An 18,491-nucleotide genomic window follows, 5' to 3' on the forward strand; every position below is an offset into this window, starting at 1 on the left:
CTAGAACAAACATACGCCAGTGTTGTTATCTAGTGGCAAGTGTATTCATTTATTTATCAAAACACATTTGCTCATACAAGAGAACCCAAATGGACAATATCAGATCCCAGTAAATGTGCCTCCATTAGTGCCTCATCATAAAAAATGAACATTTGACAACATATGTGGATAGTATTTTAAAGTATTGTTTTAGTGTGCTAATCTCAGCATTAGTTATGACACTGAATAAGGTTTGGATATTGCACTTTTAGACATGTGCATGAGAACACGTAGGCATTGAACTTGAAGCTACAGCTACACATGCACATTTGGCAAGATTAAACGGGTACAAAAGTGAAGCCACGCGAGATCACAGGTTTAGAGCTTCGGCCACCTTTCTCTCCTCAGGAATACCATTTACCTACAATGAGAGGAACACTTTAGAAACATGAAATAGCTCATCTTGTTCTTTTTTTTTTAAACACATTATCACACATGCAAAGAATAATACTTGCCTCTAGTCTCCGAAAAGTCGTCATACAATAATTATCTCCTTTGTTAGCATGAATGAATGAACAGCATGTTAGACAGGAAGAGATTTCTCAGCCGTCTGATGGCAGTTCAATATGTATACACTGGGGTTCACCAGAGAGCAATGAAAGACTGCAATTAACATCTCCTCTGTCAGGATAATGACCTCTGCCCTCAGCTTTTTATGGATAATTTAGGAAAATGTTTAAATCTATTTTCTGTTTATATCAATGGGATGAAAAGCTTAGACGTCAGTTTTCATTGCTTCACTTACCAGAGGACTGCTGCTGTGGTATTTGGATCTGATTTTGTAGATTTCTGTAAATAAAGACAATGGCAAAGATTTGGCCAAGATGCTCATCACTAGCACGCAGAAAAAATAGCATAATGAGGGGCGGTTGCATTAAGAGGTATTGCATAAACTAAAACAACAACAGCAACAGAGTTTTATGCACTTATTCTCCAACAGTGCAAAAGAGACATTGTGGTCAAAGGCTCTGAGTCGATTCTTATCGGTGAATAGAAAAAAAATACTCAATATTTCATAGAAAATAATGAATTTGTACAGGTTTGGAACAACATGAGGGCGAGTAAAGGAAGACAAAATTAAAATATTGGGGTGAACTATCACTTTAAATTAATGTAGTTACTGACAAATATTGACGTACATAGTTATTGTATAAAGATACAAATTACTTTCTTTTGTCAGAAGCATTTTACTTTTGATTAATTCTGTTTTTTAATATAAAATTAAAACCAATTATTGGATTGCATTTGTGCAAACATCTTTTGAAAGAATGGTTTTAAAAGTATTATGTGAACAGAATAATTAAAATGATCTATTACACACTTGGCAATGGAACTGAATTTATTTTTCAAAATGTGCATTCTTTAAAAGTACTAAAAAAATTTTATGCATCCATAAGTAACCAAGATTGTTAAATTATTTTTGAATTCGATTCCAACTTTTTTTCTTCTTATCACATAATTTCTTGTCAGTCGTACTAATGATAATACACATATGTAGTGATGTTTGATCTGCTTTAATCTCTCCAAGTCATCAGTGATTTAATACCAGGGCACTGGGGGATTCAAGCTTGTTTTTAAAGAACACTGGATTATAGTAACCTACTTTCTCAGCTCTTCTTAAACCAGATCTACCATTTCCAAACTCAAATTATACCTTACATTTCACCCAGAAGCTCTTGATTAAAGCAAAAGTCACAGACTCACGTCTGCGTCTGCATGAGCGGCATGCTGGTGGTCTCGTAACTGTCGGGATGGATGGGCGGCACCACCTCTCCGCTCACGGGATGGAAGACCGGCAGAGTCGAGAGAGGCCACGAAATCTCCCGGTTCTTAGACATGCTGCGGAGCTCCTTAGTAGACTTCTGAATGGAGCTGTGGTGAACCAGCTGAATACTGGGAATGGAAGGAGCAGCTAAATGACTATTTAAAGCAAATACATGCACAAAAAGTATAATACAGAATATCTGAAGTTCTAGGGATAACATTGGGATATTTGTCTGTTTTGCAGGGCTATTTGATGAATATTTGTCTTTTGACACACTACCTCATACAATTATATTAATCATATATCTCTGTCACTGAAGCAGCTGCCCATTGATGACAACATGGAGACACAGAGGCGATTGTATGAATGAGATGGAAATGAACATGTCACCATGATGAAGGATTTAAGATAACAAAACATAGGGAAGAAAAAAAACATGGGGAACCTATCCAAAGAAAGAAAAAAAGATCCGAAAAGGAGAAAGAAAAAGCCAAGACCACAGGAGAGGGAACACTTACTCTGGTGTTTGCATGTTTCTTTTTTCCCTAGAAACAAAACAAAATGACGGAATTAAATTCTAATATTAATTGTTAAAGACAACCACACAAAAGCCAATGGAGAGCGAGTCAGGATGGGAATGGAGGGGTGGGAATGGATCAAATGAAGTCTGGTGATGCAGTGGTCTCCTTCAGGCTGCGGCGGTAGCTCTGATGGTGGGTGACATCATCAGGAAACACACTGGGATTGGCTGATAATGAAGAGGAAACATCTGCCGGAATGGCTCTAAATACAACAGATGGAACCTTTGGACTAAGTGCGTTTCAGTTAATGATTAAATAGAGAGGGGGAAAAAATGATGCTTGATGAAGATGGTAAGCTGCTTTTTTGGCAGGGATGCGACCCCGTCTTTCAGACTTTGACATATTCTAGAAAAGCCCTCAAGATCTTCACTTAACTGCTTAGAGGATGCTGTACTGGCTCTGCATGGTTTATAAAGATCAAAAAGTAATCTATCATTTAAATGTCAGCCATTAAGCAATGCCCATTAATTACAAGTATTAAGTGTAAGAGGAGATTTGTGCTTGCTTGTGTGATTCACTTTCACTAAGAGTTTAGCACAGCGAACTTACACCCCTTCCCGTCGACAGCACATGGAGTAGGCGAGGATGATGAAGAGGACCAGGGCGACAGCTGAGGGCACCGCCAGGGTGATCAGGAAGTCAGCGAAATAGTCTCTACTTTTCAGTGACTCTGAAGGCGGGTTGTACTCGCCGATGTCCGGCAGCACACCTGTGCCCGGGTCTGGACGGTTACTGTGCACAGGAACAACCTTAGTGATGTCCACCTTCAAGAACAAAGACAAACTGGGCTCAGCATAAATAAACGCTTGACATGGTTAGAGAATAACAACATTACATTTCCTGCTTAATTTGTGTGCGAATGTGTTTTGAGGTACACTATAGTTCATAAGTTTGGGGTGGAGATTTTCTTATGCTTCTTATACTCACCACGGCTGCATTTATTTGATCATAAAACAGTAATACTGTGACATTTTTACAACTTAAAATAACTGTTTTCTAGGCGCATACAGCATACAGTAGGATTGACACCGAGTGGTCGAACTAGGTATTACAGTCCAAGTCCAAAATATCAGAGAGGGGTTTTTTTTTACTCAGCCCCTCTTTCTCAGACTTGACACACAGGCATGTTGCCAGATTAACGACACCAACGATGAATGAAAATAAATATGCTGTGTTTTCTGACATCTGGCAACCCGGGGTGCCGAAATACTATTGGGTAAACTCGTAGTTTCACAAACCAAAACATTTTCAAAGGAGACTAACTGACTGTAGCATTGTTTTTCAGATAAACAATAATTTTAATTTAGCATGTTTCTTGAATATCTGCAAACATATTACTGTATTTTTTATGCTTTAGTAGAGTCAAAAACTTTCATATAGCACCTTTACATGTAAATGAACTATTAATTAATAATTATTTTATTCATGTGATGCCAAAGCCAAATTTTCAGCAGCCATTACTTAAGCCTTTAGTATCACATGATCCTTCACAAATTATTCTAATATGCTGATTTGTTCCTTAAGAAGAACATTATTTACATAATCACGTTCAATAATGATGGGGATCATATAAGTCTGACTTCTATTAAATGCTCATTTAAATGTTAGATAAATGTTTCTTAAACCAAAAAATGGCTGTTGTTGGATTAGGTTGGAAGTAAAGCTGGAATAATATCTGCTTTAAGATAATGGAAAATAATAAACTAATAAATAAAAAGCATACATACTGTACATACAAAAAAAAAGTTGCTGTAAAAGTAAAAGTTATGTTAACTTGCACACAACAGTGGCCTCTCATGGTGGATCTCATTCCACAGTATGCCACAGATCAGAGCCAGATATCTGGCGCTCACCAGAGAGATCTTGCACCAGTCGATGTGAAACTGAGCTCTGAACTTCTTATCGCAGCTGATGACGGGCTCCATCTCCTGACTGCAGCGCAGCTGGTTCTGTGGGGTCTCCACCTCTCGAAGACACGATGAGAACTGCACGTCTGCTCCAACCATCACATACACACTGCCAACGTCACAGAAGCTTTATGCATGCTGTTCATACATTTTGAAGCTGTATTTAACAGTGAATTAGCACTCAACATAAGCATGCTGTATAGAAATACAGCATAAAGGTACTAAAGACAATAGCACTAGACAGACAATATACATCCTCTGTCTGTCAATATGAGTGTTTTCTCCTCTAAACCGAGAGCTCCTAAAATGCTTTTTCTGGAACATTTTATCTTCTGAAAGAGGGCATGAATATTTGATGAACAACTTATGCCAACGCATGAGGGAACTCCTTTAAAGAAATGTGAAGTGAGAAGGGCAGCTTTTACATGAATTCAAAGGGGTCAATATGCACTGTTCTTCTGCCTTCTGGGACAAGATGTTCTACCTTTCATGAGTTTCTTTCTTTTTTTTCAAGAATGAATTCATTTGAATAATATAGCAATTTATACAGTTACTAAACCACTTGTTAGTATAATTAAGATTAGCCAGAAGATACACTACTGCTACTTCATATTTGTTGATTTATACCACAAGTCCAGTGCGACTAATACATGTTTCAGTGTATATTTTGATCTCACCCCTCTTTCAGGTCGTTGATGGGTAATGGCACTCGTCCGCCCCGGTCCAACGCTGAAGTGATGTTGATGGCATTGAGTCTCTCCGGCTGCCACACGTTCTTGACCGCACCGAGAAAATCTCCCAGCACCTCACTGGCCAACATCTCCTCAACATTCATGTTCTTGATGAAGAACTCAGCCTGATAGGGAAGAGGAAATTCTGCCAGAAAGCAAAAAAAAAGTAGGAGAGACATGAACATATCTTCCTCTATGCAATTAGAAGTAACAGTTACATAACAGTAGGATAATAAGGCTGTCATGTTGAAGAGTCTCTTTGTGGCAGATGGTAGACTGCGTCACGGTAAGGTCACATCTGCATTGAAACAGTTGCTCAGCTTAAAGCTAAACACAGATCAGGAACGGGGAATCTCATAGCATTTAATATAAACATAAAAACCGGGAATCTCATAACATATAATATAAACATAAAGCAGATCTGCCTGTGAAAGAGAGTTTGCAACATTTAAGTTGGTGAATACACTAAATCAGCTGCTAAAATAACACTATTTACTTGATTAAAATATCAACTAATAACAGTATTACCAAACATGTTAACATCTGGCCGGTAGATTCATTAATCTTAAAATGACATGTTTTCCATACTTTAGGATTATTCTCCATATTAAGGTTTTAAGTCGAACAACAGAGTCTTTCTTTGAGCATATGGCTGTATGTTATAATGAGATTTGCGGAATCCAAACTGTTCTCGGCTCTCACCTTCTGTAGACATGATGTTTATGACCAAGTTGTGCCTGGCAGTTTCAAAAGTGCGTTTATTATACGCGGTAATCTGCAACACGCAAGAGGGAAAGTTTAAGCCCGGCTCAGGGCAGCTTTACATTCATGCCATGCAGAGGATGTCAGAATCAGATGCAAGCACATACAGTTTCTCAAGGGTAAAGAAGAATAACAAAGCCAAAGCCTCACATGAATAGAAAGCCTGAACAATACACAAAGAGGAGATAAGCATACTTTTGCATACAAATTCAACTTTGTCCTGTTACCTTCTACCCTCCTAGCAAAAAATGATTATAGATTTATTCCAATGAAAATACAAACTACACACTACTATGTGCTTTAATGCATCCTTTGCTGAATAAAAAGTATTAGTTTCCTTCAAAGACAACCTTACAAACCCGAGCTTTTAAACAGTAGTGTAGAAGATCAGACGTGTTTATACAGTACATGATAACACACCTCAATGATGGTCGGCTTGCCTATATGTGCAGCGGTTGGTGAGCCATAGAGGACTCCATCACTATGAGGGGTTCTCTGAATGTAACGCAGCCATCCAGGCCTGTCCGGATAGCCTTTGAGGTTAGTATTAAATGTGATGGGGTCATTACTCGAATCACCTGAAAAGAAGAATCATTTTTATTTAAGCAATAAGGTAAGACAGCCTGTGCCAAATGTGCTTTTACATGGCTACTGCAAAATACAAAATATTGTGGAGAGAGATATACTTTGTATTTATCATGTACCAGGTTTCCTTAGAAAAAGATATAGGCTCTGACGTGTAAACTGAGAGGTGAAGAGAAGGTTTAAAACCACAAGCGGATGTAAAACAAACAAGACTACAGCCAAGAAAGAGAAGTGCTAGAAGAAGACAACAACGTACAGTAGGCCACAGCGGAAGGACCTCCGACAAACTAAACAGGATTTACAGAGACTGATACTCCTATAACAGGAAGATTGGATCATACAGGATATAGAGGAGTTGAGGAGTCAAATGGGATTGGAAGTTCCCAAAAATAAGTATGAAAATTCTGAGGAGTAAGCTACAACTGAAAGTCACATCGAGGACATAGTCTGACACCCTATTGAGGGGTGCTTAACAGTATCTCCAAGATTGCTGTTTAGAATTTGATTGAATTTGAGCCGTAGCTGATTTTGTTTTATTTTTGCATTAACTGCTTTGTATTGTAACTAATAAAATAAGAGATGTAATTGTTACTATTGCCTCCCGTGAGACTTGTAACTTGTAACTACAAACTGAGCCTCAGACAAGAGCAACCACAAGAGGGTCTTCTACATCATTCCTGAAGAACTTGAATCTGCAGGCGGGTGAATGCTTTGTGGTTTAGGCTGGATTTGACTTTATACCCAACCTGAATAATCATAGGGTTAAAGAAAAGATGAGAGATAAAAGTAACAACAGGCATATTATTGAGTAAGTAGTGGAGTAAATATACCTGCTTTTGGATACGGTGGGAACTCTCCTTTAAAGTATTCCCTCTCTAGCACATGAACGAAGAGCACTCCGGCAGAAGGATAAACGTTGCGGTCGCCGTGCGACTTAGAGAGGATGGTGACCACTGGTGCGGAAAGAAATGACAAATTAATTAAATTCAAATTACCAAATTACCTTACTGTAAACGGTAAAACAAACATCTGCAAAGACAAAAAAAACAGCTATTAGAAAACAATCAAATATGTACAAACTAGTGCTGTCAAATGATTAATTGCAATTAATGTGTGTGTACATATATATGTATATATATATATATATATATATATATATATATATATATATATATATATATATATATATTATGTATAAATAAATACACATACATGCATGTATATATTTAAGAAAGATATGTTTATATATTAAGTATATTTATATATAATATTATATGAATATATAAATGTCAATATATGTAAATAGTTTTACAATATATACTGTATGTGTTTGTATAACATTTATTTGTATTTTGTATACCATTAATACCAATTAATCATTGGACAGCACCAATACACACCACCATTCATTATGTTTTTATTTATTAATTTTTTAAATAAATTAATTCTTATATTATGCCATCACATGGCATAAAAAACCAAACACAAAATCTTCATAGTAACTTAATTTAAATAAATAATATTTAATAATAATTAAATAAATAATATGATTCTGTTGTTTCATAATAGACAGACATAAATAATTTATGGATATAATTTGGAAAAGCTTAAGAGTGACTTTCTTTGCAAATTTTCATATTACATTTTTTTTGCCCTTTTCCAGTACTCTAATATAAACTCTCTATATGAAGTTTTATGTAGTTTTTTTTTCTTCTTATATTTATGCATTTATATAACAGGGTGTGTTTCTTTCTTCTAAAAATCATCTGTGTGGGAGTGTGTGAGAATGTGTTATGTGAGCGAGTGGGTAAGTGTGTCTTGGGTATCAGGCCTATCAGGAGGGTAGTACAGTGAGTCACAATCTCAAATGCTCAACACTCCTCTCATCGCCCCATCCCTCGCTCTGCACATTAAACCCCCTTTCTCTGCTGCAACACATACACATGCACACATACTCCCCGTTCAAGTGTTATATAAAAGAAAAGCGCTCAGTTTTTTCAGTGGTTCATAATAGATACTGGAGAGATGGTTGCCAGCATGCTTTTACAGTCTCTTTCTTTTCTCACAAGTCAGCTGGGAGGAAGCTGGTTTTAAATCTCCACAGGGGAGTGTGCTGCACTGGGAGAAAGCTACTGCAGCGATGCACTACATAAACACCAGATCTCTTCAAGCTTTCAGATACAAACTGCATCTAGTACATCACTTAAGGCAGAGCATGTGCTTACATGGAGGCTGAAGGTTGCTCAAACATATTAAGCAGGTCAGAACAGCAAAAACCAAGGGCTTACACAAAGAGAGCTGACATACTGTAAATATGAACACATAAAGATAAAATAATCCTTTGATACATCAACAAACAAAGAAAACGGTCCTGTGGATTTAAATCAGCCTACCCCATAAATTCACACACACACACACACACACAAGCATGCATAATATAAGAGTATATAATGTGTATCAAAGGAGAAATATATTTTTATGTATTTTAATATAAATATTTGTATATACCTTAATGCAAATTATTTAGATTTTTGTTTTTAAATGAACAAAATACATTTTACTTTTAAACTGCACTTTAAGTTTGACACAACGACACCCATACATTGAGTATCAAAATATATTTTTTTTATATATTTAAATATTATTAGTGGTTATTTCATGCAAATTATTCACATTTGTATTTAAATTTTTAATAATAATAAAAATCTTGGTAAACTTCGCCTTATTCAAAAAAGTGAGCGCAATTAATGTTATGATATTTTTGTTGCAAAGGGGGCTGGCTGTAAATGCAATGTTTATGTACATTGTCTAGCGATTACTGATGTAGCAAATTATCGAATGATGAACAATTGATATTTATAATGGGATATTACAACGGTACTGCCTATATTCAAAAAAGCAGCACAGATGATACTGATTTTTATTTTATTTTTTTTGCATTTTTGTGAAGGTGTATGCAAATAAACACTATAAGCAAACATAATTCATAATTTAATGAGTAAAAAAATTATGCTTTTTAATTTGAATCAATGGCTGTTTATGCATCTGTTCAGGCCGTCACAACTATTCACATGCTGTCAATGTGAGGGTATTTTTTTATGTAAAGATGTTCTATTCTGTTTCCTGCCACTCGGAGAAGAAAACCATCCAACCAATAAGACTCACACTTCTGGTCACCCATGCAGAACTGTGACAAATCAATGCTCAAAACAGACTATTTTGATACACAAGAGCAAATACCAGAGGAAGAGACTTATAACTGGCTCTCTCTGTACTTGTGGATTCGGTGTTCTTTGATAAACACCATAGTGAATTTTTGCTCCGATAATTCATTTTGGTGTGAACAGACTTTAAAACTACACAAAGATCTACTTTAATGTGCAGAGGTCACAGAAACCAAACATCCATGCACTGTAGGGGCTTGTTGAGCAGGTGTGTCATTACTAATGGTTTAATCCACGCTGGAGGTATTGATCTGTTTCTGAGGTGTTGATGGCTCTGGTTTTGTGCGCATGGGGTCACAGATGCATGCTTTGAATAATTGGAGTGGCAGATGGTTTATTCTTTCACCCTGAGGGAGATCTTAGCCCGGAGCCTGATATAAACTCAATGATGACAAAACCACATCCCAGGGGCTATAAAATTATTTGAATACTGTGTGAACTCAAGGGATACTGCAGGGGATGATCAACACTATATGCTAATGAGTCAACCATTAATGGTTAATGGCAAACTTTGCGACGCTAAGTAATGGCAGAGCAAACACGCACATGCGCAAACACGAACACAAATTACAGACGTGCCCCGCTGTGGAAATGGCTAATCCTGGTTTATGATTTTATGGGCTGACCTTGGGTGGGCCAAATCAAAATATTCATCATGTGCCATACTTTCTCTTTCGCTCCCTCCCTTGTCGTGACACAGCCAGGGATATCCTACTGAACTATTGCACTGTGCCGACTTCTCCTTTCCGGTCAATTCATGCATTTCACAATTCATTGGGAAAAAAAAAAAAAAACAGGGCAGACTAATTGCAGGACTGAGAAGACGTCAAACCGTTCAAAGTACCTCGCCTGGAAGTCAATGTTATGCACAAAACTGGGTCAGCCTGTCATGAGTAAGCTGTAGCCAGGAACACACTCAAGCTGAAGGGAGTGAATGCTTTTCTCAAGCCGTCCATTTATCAGGTAATACCGATTTTCATTTTTAATACACTTGAAGAAGTGGATAATGGTTTTAATATCAATGCATTCATTTATAATGGACATAAAATGCGTATTACGTAGAACGTATTATGCACATCAGAATGTTTATGTGAAACTGTAAGCATTTAAAAAAAACGTTACATATTAGAGGTAGAATAACTTATATTGTTATAATAAATACACAAACAGTAGTTTTGTTAAAGTAGCCTAGTTCTTCCCCTTCTACTTCATTAGAGTCAAGAGGAAGGTGAATTATATAGGTTGGCGATTCAGCAGGTTGGCAGGTGTTAAGCCCAAAAAGCTTTGCACGGCAAAGTGCTGTGCGTGTGTTATGATCACTTCAAACACATTGGCTTTGTCTCAAAATCTAGTGAGCTGCCTACCTAGTCGGCATTTAGAACATCACATGTACCACTTTGGATATCTGGCTATGCATGCTAATGCCCAAACCATCTGTTTAAGTAGCTCATGAATGAATCAGTGTTTTGATGCTGAAGTAATAATTTAAGACAGTGAATTGCTAGTTCACTTGACTCATATTTTTTCTTTCACCTTTTGTGCATCCCTCATTTTAAACGTGCTCTCATTGATTGTTACTGTCATTTATTTATTTAGAAATTCAGTTTTTTCAGGGGTCTCCCTGTCCAATTGATACTATGAACAAAAATGAAAACATGATATAGCATAACCTGCAGAAAAAAAAGGACACTGAACCGAGTCAAAAGATTCGAGTCATTGGGATGATTCACAATCCCCACTGCTACTAGACGGGCAGCATGCTAGTGTTTGAGACACAGCCATTCTCTGCAATCACTCACCGCCACTCTGAAACACAGATCTCTGTTTGGAGTCGATTAAAGCCCGGGTTTGTCCGTCTGTGCCGCTGACACAACGAACTATAACGGCTTTTACAACGGACATAACAGGAATAATAGAGGGGAAATTACATAAACACATTTACTAAGAAAAACAGCGTCGTAATTGTACAAGACATTCCTGTTGTTCAGGCAAAAAAAACAAGTGTAATGTTGCTGCCATTTAACTATAGTAGCCTATGTAAAAAATTATATATTATTAGTGGAAACTCCTATATTAACGTCTCTTTCACGTAACGTTAGTACAGTTGATATACCGACTCTGAATCTTTGAGTTAGCGATTAACTGCCAGTCAGTTTATCATTCTGATGTAAAGAGAACGAGAGCTATTCCGTTAGCCAGCAGGCTAGCTACCATCCAACGGAAAAGAACGAGTATTTCTCCCAGTGTCGTCGTCTCAGGTCTTTATAACGTTACGTACCCACTATGAGCCCCGCGAAAACGCCAACCGAGACCATCGTTCAGTTGCCGCAGTAGCTCTTCAAATCACACATTTGAAGTATCGCTGGTGGTCCTCGGGACGTGACAGCCATAAGCATCATCCTCCGCTGCTCGGATTCCTCCCACTCACTGAAGCTGATGGCCACTGGTTGGCTAAAACATCTGGCGCAGATGCTGGAAAAAATCACAAGCTATATTTACGGGGGACCCAGTTAAGACAGAATGGAAAACGTATGTAGCATATACCACACAAAAAGTATTTTGTAAAATGCAAGCCTAATTGTTTAACCATTTATTATTATTATTATTATATTAATAATAATAATATTATAAATATTATGGCTCCCAGATGAGAACTTTGCTCATGTTTTCAACTCGTGTATTCTGTAAAATGTTATAATTAGATATAGAGGCTTATCAAATTAAGTTGTTATTTCTTTCTTGCTTGCCTTTTTCTTCGGTAGTAATTTCTTTCAAAAAAAATTTTCGCTGTTGCAATATTTTATAACTTATTTTTTCTTCATTTCTTAACACTTTGCTTAGATTTGGAGTATATCTTGCTGAAATTTCCCATCTTACATCATATCTTGAGTTTTCCTTTGTTTAGTTGTTTGTATTTTTCCCTTTTCATTCATTTATTCATTCATTCATTCATTCATTCATTCATATTTCAATGTTCATTATTTGTAATTAAAAAGATGCTCAGTGGGAAAAAAAATTATGTTTATAGATTATAGCTAAGTTTACAATATCAATAGTAATAATGGATTATAGATAACTATACAAAAAAAATATGCCAATAGCCAGCAATACATTATGGGTCAGAATTATAAATTTTTCTTTTATGCCAAAAATCATTAGGATATTAAATAAAGTTCCATGTAGATACTTTGTAAATTTCTTACAGTAAATAAATAAAAAGTTTTTTTTTTCCTTTCCTGCACCCCCAGATTCCAGCAAATAGTTACATATGGCCAAATATTATCTATTCGTACTAAATCTTAAAAATGGGAAAAGAATGACCCTTATGCCTCCAGGGTCACATATTATAAAAATAACATATTATTTGATTGCATTTTATTATAAAATTTAAAGTGGCTGAAATACGTTTATCATTGCTGTTTGTGACTGACACCACTTTCATTTTATTTTCAATTTGAAAACTGGTGACATATGTACACATGTAGCATGACCACTGAAATGGGATTTATTTATTTATTTGGTTCTAGCATGTAGTGCAAATGTAGTGCTGTAAAACACAAACACAACCCCTCTCTGAGGATAATGCACTGGAGGCTCCTCCCTCCCCCATCCATCATGCCCCATAAGCTCTAAAGATGACAATGAGATAAGGTCTATTAAAATGCATTCAACCCCCCGTGGAGAGACTGAGCACGCAGATGGTCATGGCCATTTGCACTGTGCACAACGCTGCACAGCTGGACGGCTTATAGTGAGCACCACGAGTGATACAAACCTTCTGTTGGGTCTTTATCATTTTTTGTACCTCACGAAAAAAAAGAGCTACTAGCTTCATCCTGTGCCATCAATGTTTTAGGTTGCTAAGCAACATCTTCAGACATCCACTGACAGAAATACAAGGCGATCAAGTGTTATGCAAAAAATAGTACTAAAAAAATGAAATAATAAAAAATAAATAAAGAGGTTGTAAAGGAATATTTTCCTGTCTATTGTGCTCCCGGTTTCATTAAATTTCCTTGGCAGTCTTTGGGTTAAAGGCACAAAAGAAATAGGATTGGGATTCAACATTGGCTTAATGAAACAAACAAGAAGAAAAAAAAAATCAATTTGGGCCTAGCATGCAGTAAACATCACTAGTCTAAACCTTGTAAAACAGCTTAGAATAGCTTATTAGAAATCCTGTTTTTCTCATTCTCTGAATAATTCATTATTTTTATATTTATTTTTGTATGATTTTATGACTTTGTCACTATCCTTATGCTTCAAAGGCGGCCCATATGCTGTTTCTGAAGTAAAAAGTGAAAACTGAATGTTGTGAATGTGAATTATTATCAAATGAATTTAGTTTTATAAATTATTATTAAAAATAAAAAAAATATGACATGAAAAGACATGAAATAATGAATGCAAACATGAAACATGTCAACGAAAAAAATAAAAATCATATATATCTGAATTCTGCTCCCAAATTCCATGTAAAAACTCAGTGCCGACAGTTTAATTGTTAGCTATTTGATCAACTGATCACATTATAGATTGCATTCAATTATCTTTCTTGTCACCACGTGGCCTCTAACGCAACCACTGTAGTTATTATGCTGCGATATTAATTACTTGCATTCCTTTGCCAGGCTGCAGTTTGCTCGTACCCTCTCTACTCAGATTATTGGATCAAACCATTCTTGAAAATCAAGGTTACACACCTGTCAAGCCGCTGAAGCTCTCATAAAACTACCACAAAGGCAAGTAACAAAATTATTTTCGTCAAATACATTTAGAAATACAGAACTGGTTTCGTTTGATTGATAGTTTGATTTCTAAATAGTGTAATGTATCAACACCCCTACTAAGGGAATGGCGGCATCACCCCTCGCCTGCAATGGCGTTGTCTTGCTGTGCGCTCGTGTGTGTGTGTGTGTGTGTAAAGCCCGGTTTGTATGTCATATTGTGTCAATTGTCTGGTGAAGTCCAGCATGGTAGTTTGATGTTAATAGAGGAGCTGAATTAAAATGTTGTTCAATGTCATTCCTCTTTGGTTAATGATATAAATAGCGAGGACACATTTATTCCTGGGGTATCTGGCATTGCATTTGAATGCGTAGGTAAGTGACTCTTGTTTTGGAGCAACAACAAGGGAGTTAAGCAATACTTGTGTCACTTCTGCTTCGTGTTTGTGTGTACGATGTTTAGTTAGCTGTGGGAAAATACACTCGCTGGAATGAGCTAGGTCTGTATTTTTGGAATGTTTCTGGAAACTGGGTTTGTAGGATGGAGCTGTCAGTGATGCAGGCGATGTGATGCGCGTAAGGGTTGGTTGTTCATCATCTCTATATAGCGCAATGGTCGCACTTTTGCTAAATGCATAACGTTATTTATATTTGACACAAATTAGTTTCACATTTATTTGCGTCATGCATGTTGTTACAGTTAAATGTGTGCTGTTATTTTACCAACAACAACTGTTTTATATCGCGCAGGTAACGCGCACAGTTATATTTTGTCCTTGTGTTGGTCGGAAATGTGCATCTGCCTTTCTGTGCCATTATTATCGATATAAAATATTAATTCGTGATATGTGAGGTGGATTTTAAACACGTCCCGGCAGCGTAAATGCAGAGGCTGTCTGCGGTACACGATGGGTGATGGAAGGCAAAACTAATCTGTGAGTCACATCGAGATCTGCGTCGAAAACACATCGGTGCATCAACAACATCGCGCTGAAATTGAGTGCTCTGACGGCCCTTATGGCAAAGTGATGATCACGCATAATGTTAAGAACCAGGGCGGTGGACTCTTAAAAGCCAGTGCAATGGCATCCTCCAGCATTTGAGCCCCTTTTGAGCTGTTTACAAACTGATGTGCATAGTTGCTTTAGAGATGTTGTTGTTTTCATCCGTCGTGCTGCTTCTCAGTAGGCTCTTGTAAAAGCGAATTTAGGGAAGTGACTCCATTAAGCCAACCCAAAACTATTTTTGTGTAGATATGTGAGCAGAATTACAGTAAAGTGGGAGATTCCTGTCTAATCAAATCACTAACGAAATTGAATCGCAATATTCAAAGTGGGCTCATAAGGTGTGTGTCCACCTGTACAAAATAAGCCCACTACACATTTCCAATGTAAATGCTTTACATCATATTAGACATTTCAATTTAGATTCAGTTTTTATGAGTCAGCATGACTAATTAAAGAGCTGCTGATCCAACCGGAGTATCTGAGCATCCATCCAAACACTCTCAGTCTGGATGTAACTTGAGTCTTACCGTGGTACCTCTGTTCTTATACTGTATCTTATCTTAAAGTAAGTCAATTCCTCTGACACACTCTTTGCTTTGGTTGAGCATCTATCTGGACTCTTGAGTTTTTCTGTCTCAGGTCATTCTATCATCTGCTTATTTCTTTGCCAAGGCTGCATCTTGTTGTGAGACTTATTTTTAGACTCTAAACTAATTAATTTTATTTTAAGTTTCCACTTTTTACATTGCATTATTGTAAGCTACTCGTAACCTTTTTGTAAATGTTTTCAGAAATCCCCAACAAAATGTGATTGCACCCAACAAACAACCAGAAGGAATGTTACTGTATATTTGAGAAGACCTCCATTGTCGAGGCTAAGATGTTGAAGACGGAGGCCTCGGCAGAGAGGAATACCCTGAGGAGCGCTTCCCCGCACCGGAATGCCTACAGGACGGAGTTCCAGGCTCTTAAGAAGGCATTTGACCAACCGAGACAAGATGGAGACCCCAAACCCAAGGACCAGGAGGGGGTCAGGCAGCCCCGAGGTCGGCAATATGGGGCCCATGTCAGTCGAATCAAGAACATGTTCATGCAAATGGGGACTGAGAACACTGGGTCCAACAGACGATCAAGGGAAGAGACCTCCCCACAGAAACTCAACAAGCCAACAAACTTCATCAACAGGGCAGATGGGTCAGAGGTCAAGTTCCAGCAAGGGACTGGAGAGCGGACTGCCAGTGGCCCACATAACACAAAATTCTCTGAAACAAGGAAACTCTTTGAGCAGAGCTCCAGAGATGCTTCACAGTCACCTGTGTACTCTTATGGCCGGGAAAAGAGGGGTTCTCATGAGCATTTGGATGACTGGAGGGGGGCACGTTCGAACAGAGGCAGTACGGACTCTTTGGATAGTCTTTGCTCCAGAACAGATGCCTCATCTCCCACTGTGAGTCAGCTCAGTGCTGTGTTCGAAAATATAGACCACCAGGGCTCCGGCGCTACTCTCAGAAAAGGCCACGGAGGCGGAAGAGGGCTGTGCTCCCCAGATGGCTTACAGAGACAAGGGGAAGCCAGCGAGGACGATACCAGTGCACGACAGTCTCCATCACGTGGTTTTTACAGGACACGAGTGGGTAGCAAGCACAATCTGCCAGTTTCTTCATCTTCAGAAGATCTTCTTAGTCCTAGTCCTCTGTCGGAGACTTTGGATCAGGTGAAACCTGATGAGAAGAAGCCCCAGGAAACCCCCGAGTTGGTTGATGGATCCAGAGAGCCCAAACCAAAAGATGAGGTAAAATCAACCGAGGCCATAGACGGTGCTTCAGCAGAGACTCAAGTCAATGACACTGCAGGAAATTCACATGAGTCTACAGTGACCAAGGTCCACGAGGACACAGACGGTGATGTGAAAGAGGAGTCTAGCCGGATTACAGAGGATCAAACTGAAGAACCAAATGAGGAATACAGTGGCAATGAGAGAGTTATTTTCAATGCTGATGGAGATGCTTGCTACCAGGGCTGGGGGGAGAGCTGCACTGACCCCGAGGATGACCTGTATGATGATGATCTTTCCTATGACCCAGGATCAGAGATTACAGAGATTCCCGGTCTTCCAGAGGAGGAAAAGGAGGCTGTTCCCCAAAAAAGAAAAATTAGATTCAGCTCTGCTCCCATCAAAGTAAGTTTATTGCTGGTCTTTAACTGTATTAATGGGTCAATTATGTGACATTTAACATCATTATGAAATGGAATTTCATCCTGTCTGTTTTTTAAAAGCATCTTCTTGGTCTTATTGTGAACAATTCATCCACACTAATTAAAATGTAATTTACCCCACCCCACCAAGCACTCAGCTCTGCCTACATCCATCAAAAATCCATGGCTAGAACCAGTTCCTACCCAAAATTAGTTATCTTTTTCGATAATCCGTTTCACTCAGATGTACATCACAAAACAGATTAAAGATCTTTCACTAATTCCATTTCATACTATTTTAGTATTATTTAATTATTATCATACTGTTTATTAATGTTTTAAAATGAGGTTTTATTTAGAAATTTTAGTTTAGATTTTAGAATGTGTGTTATGTGGTTGTAATTTTTATTAGTTTTCATTTTTTTTAAATATATTTCTATTTAACCGTTTTATTTCTAGTAATTCTTGTACTTCAGTTTAAACTAAATCGAAATTTTCAGTGTAGTTTAAACTGAAGTAAAAAAAAAATTCTAAAAACATTTCTAATTTCCATTTAAGTTTTTAAATTTGAGGTTTTTTGTTCAGCTTTATTTAAATGATCAAAAATTAATTTTAGTTTTAGTTAACAAAAACAACACTGCTTTTGGTACACTGTGACTGTACACTTTAAAAATACATTTAATACATGCACTTTGTGTATACTTTTTTTTTCTTTTTTGAAATTACAGATGTTACATCATGATCATGATACATTTTCATTCCTTTACCCTGAAAAAATAAATAAGAACTTTAAAATAATAATTAAGGCATACTCAATAACATAAACAAAACATTATAAAATATAATACATTATAAAACCAAGATGAATTCAAAGAGTACATTATTATTTATATTATTTTTTATTATTTTTCTTTTCTTTCTCATCTCTTAAATTTTCTCAAACAGACTTGTTAAGAGATCACCTGCA

General features: G+C 37.2%; 2 protein-coding genes across 14 annotated transcripts in view; one reads left to right on the forward strand and one right to left on the reverse strand.

Annotated features, from left to right (window-relative positions):
* Positions 1-22: 22 nt before the first annotated feature.
* sgce (sarcoglycan, epsilon) lies at positions 23-12,041 on the reverse strand. Of its 7 annotated transcripts, XM_052584778.1 has the most exons (13): positions 11,873-12,035; positions 11,394-11,480; positions 7,201-7,323; positions 6,206-6,363; positions 5,726-5,798; positions 4,970-5,168; positions 4,239-4,401; positions 2,935-3,149; positions 2,323-2,349; positions 1,744-1,932; positions 785-828; positions 495-532; positions 23-400 (listed from the first exon to the last, which is right to left on the reverse strand). In XM_052584778.1, exons 1-13 carry the CDS (start codon positions 11,907-11,909, stop codon positions 350-352), a joined length of 1,404 nt encoding a protein of 467 aa, XP_052440738.1. In that variant the 5' UTR covers positions 11,910-12,035; the 3' UTR covers positions 23-349. The 7 variants fall into 7 exon arrangements, with proteins under 7 accessions (XP_052440738.1, XP_052440741.1, XP_052440739.1 ...); XM_052584781.1 differs by lacking the exon at positions 11,394-11,480 and having other exon boundaries at positions 11,873-12,041; XM_052584779.1 differs by lacking the exon at positions 2,323-2,349 and having other exon boundaries at positions 11,873-12,036.
* The window catches only part of ppp1r9a (protein phosphatase 1, regulatory subunit 9A), a 50,754-nt gene continuing 42,563 nt past the window's right edge, over positions 10,301-18,491 (forward strand). For 3 of the 7 annotated variants that reach the window (XM_052584751.1, XM_052584755.1, XM_052584759.1), the window contains exons 1-2: positions 14,496-14,696; positions 16,120-17,507. In XM_052584751.1, the coding sequence (XP_052440711.1) occupies positions 16,209-17,507 (1,299 nt within the window). In that variant the 5' untranslated portion in view covers positions 14,496-14,696; positions 16,120-16,208. Of the gene's footprint in view, positions 10,558-14,494; positions 14,697-14,754; positions 14,822-16,119; positions 17,508-18,491 lie in introns of those variants that run through there. The other 4 variants (XM_052584758.1, XM_052584752.1, XM_052584754.1 and 1 more) reach the window with 4 other exon arrangements.

The sequence above is a fragment of the Carassius gibelio genome, chromosome B19 (genome assembly GCF_023724105.1).
Source record: "Carassius gibelio isolate Cgi1373 ecotype wild population from Czech Republic chromosome B19, carGib1.2-hapl.c, whole genome shotgun sequence".
Classification (NCBI taxonomy): domain Eukaryota; kingdom Metazoa; phylum Chordata; class Actinopteri; order Cypriniformes; family Cyprinidae; genus Carassius; species Carassius gibelio.

What these genes read in the sequence shown, in the direction of transcription:
- sgce (XM_052584778.1), bottom strand. Translation starts at nt 11,909, where the DNA reads ATGGTCTCGGTTGGCGTTTTCGCGGGGCTCATAGTGG. An exon ending in ATCAACGACCTGAAAGAGGG is followed by an intron (nt 4,402 to 4,969) that starts GTGAGATCAAAA and finishes TGACGTTGGCAG; the next exon opens with TGTGTATGTGATGGTTGGAG. An exon ending in CCGCTCATGCAGACGCAGAC is followed by an intron (nt 829 to 1,743) that starts GTGAGTCTGTGA and finishes CTTTATTTACAG; the next exon opens with AAATCTACAAAATCAGATCC.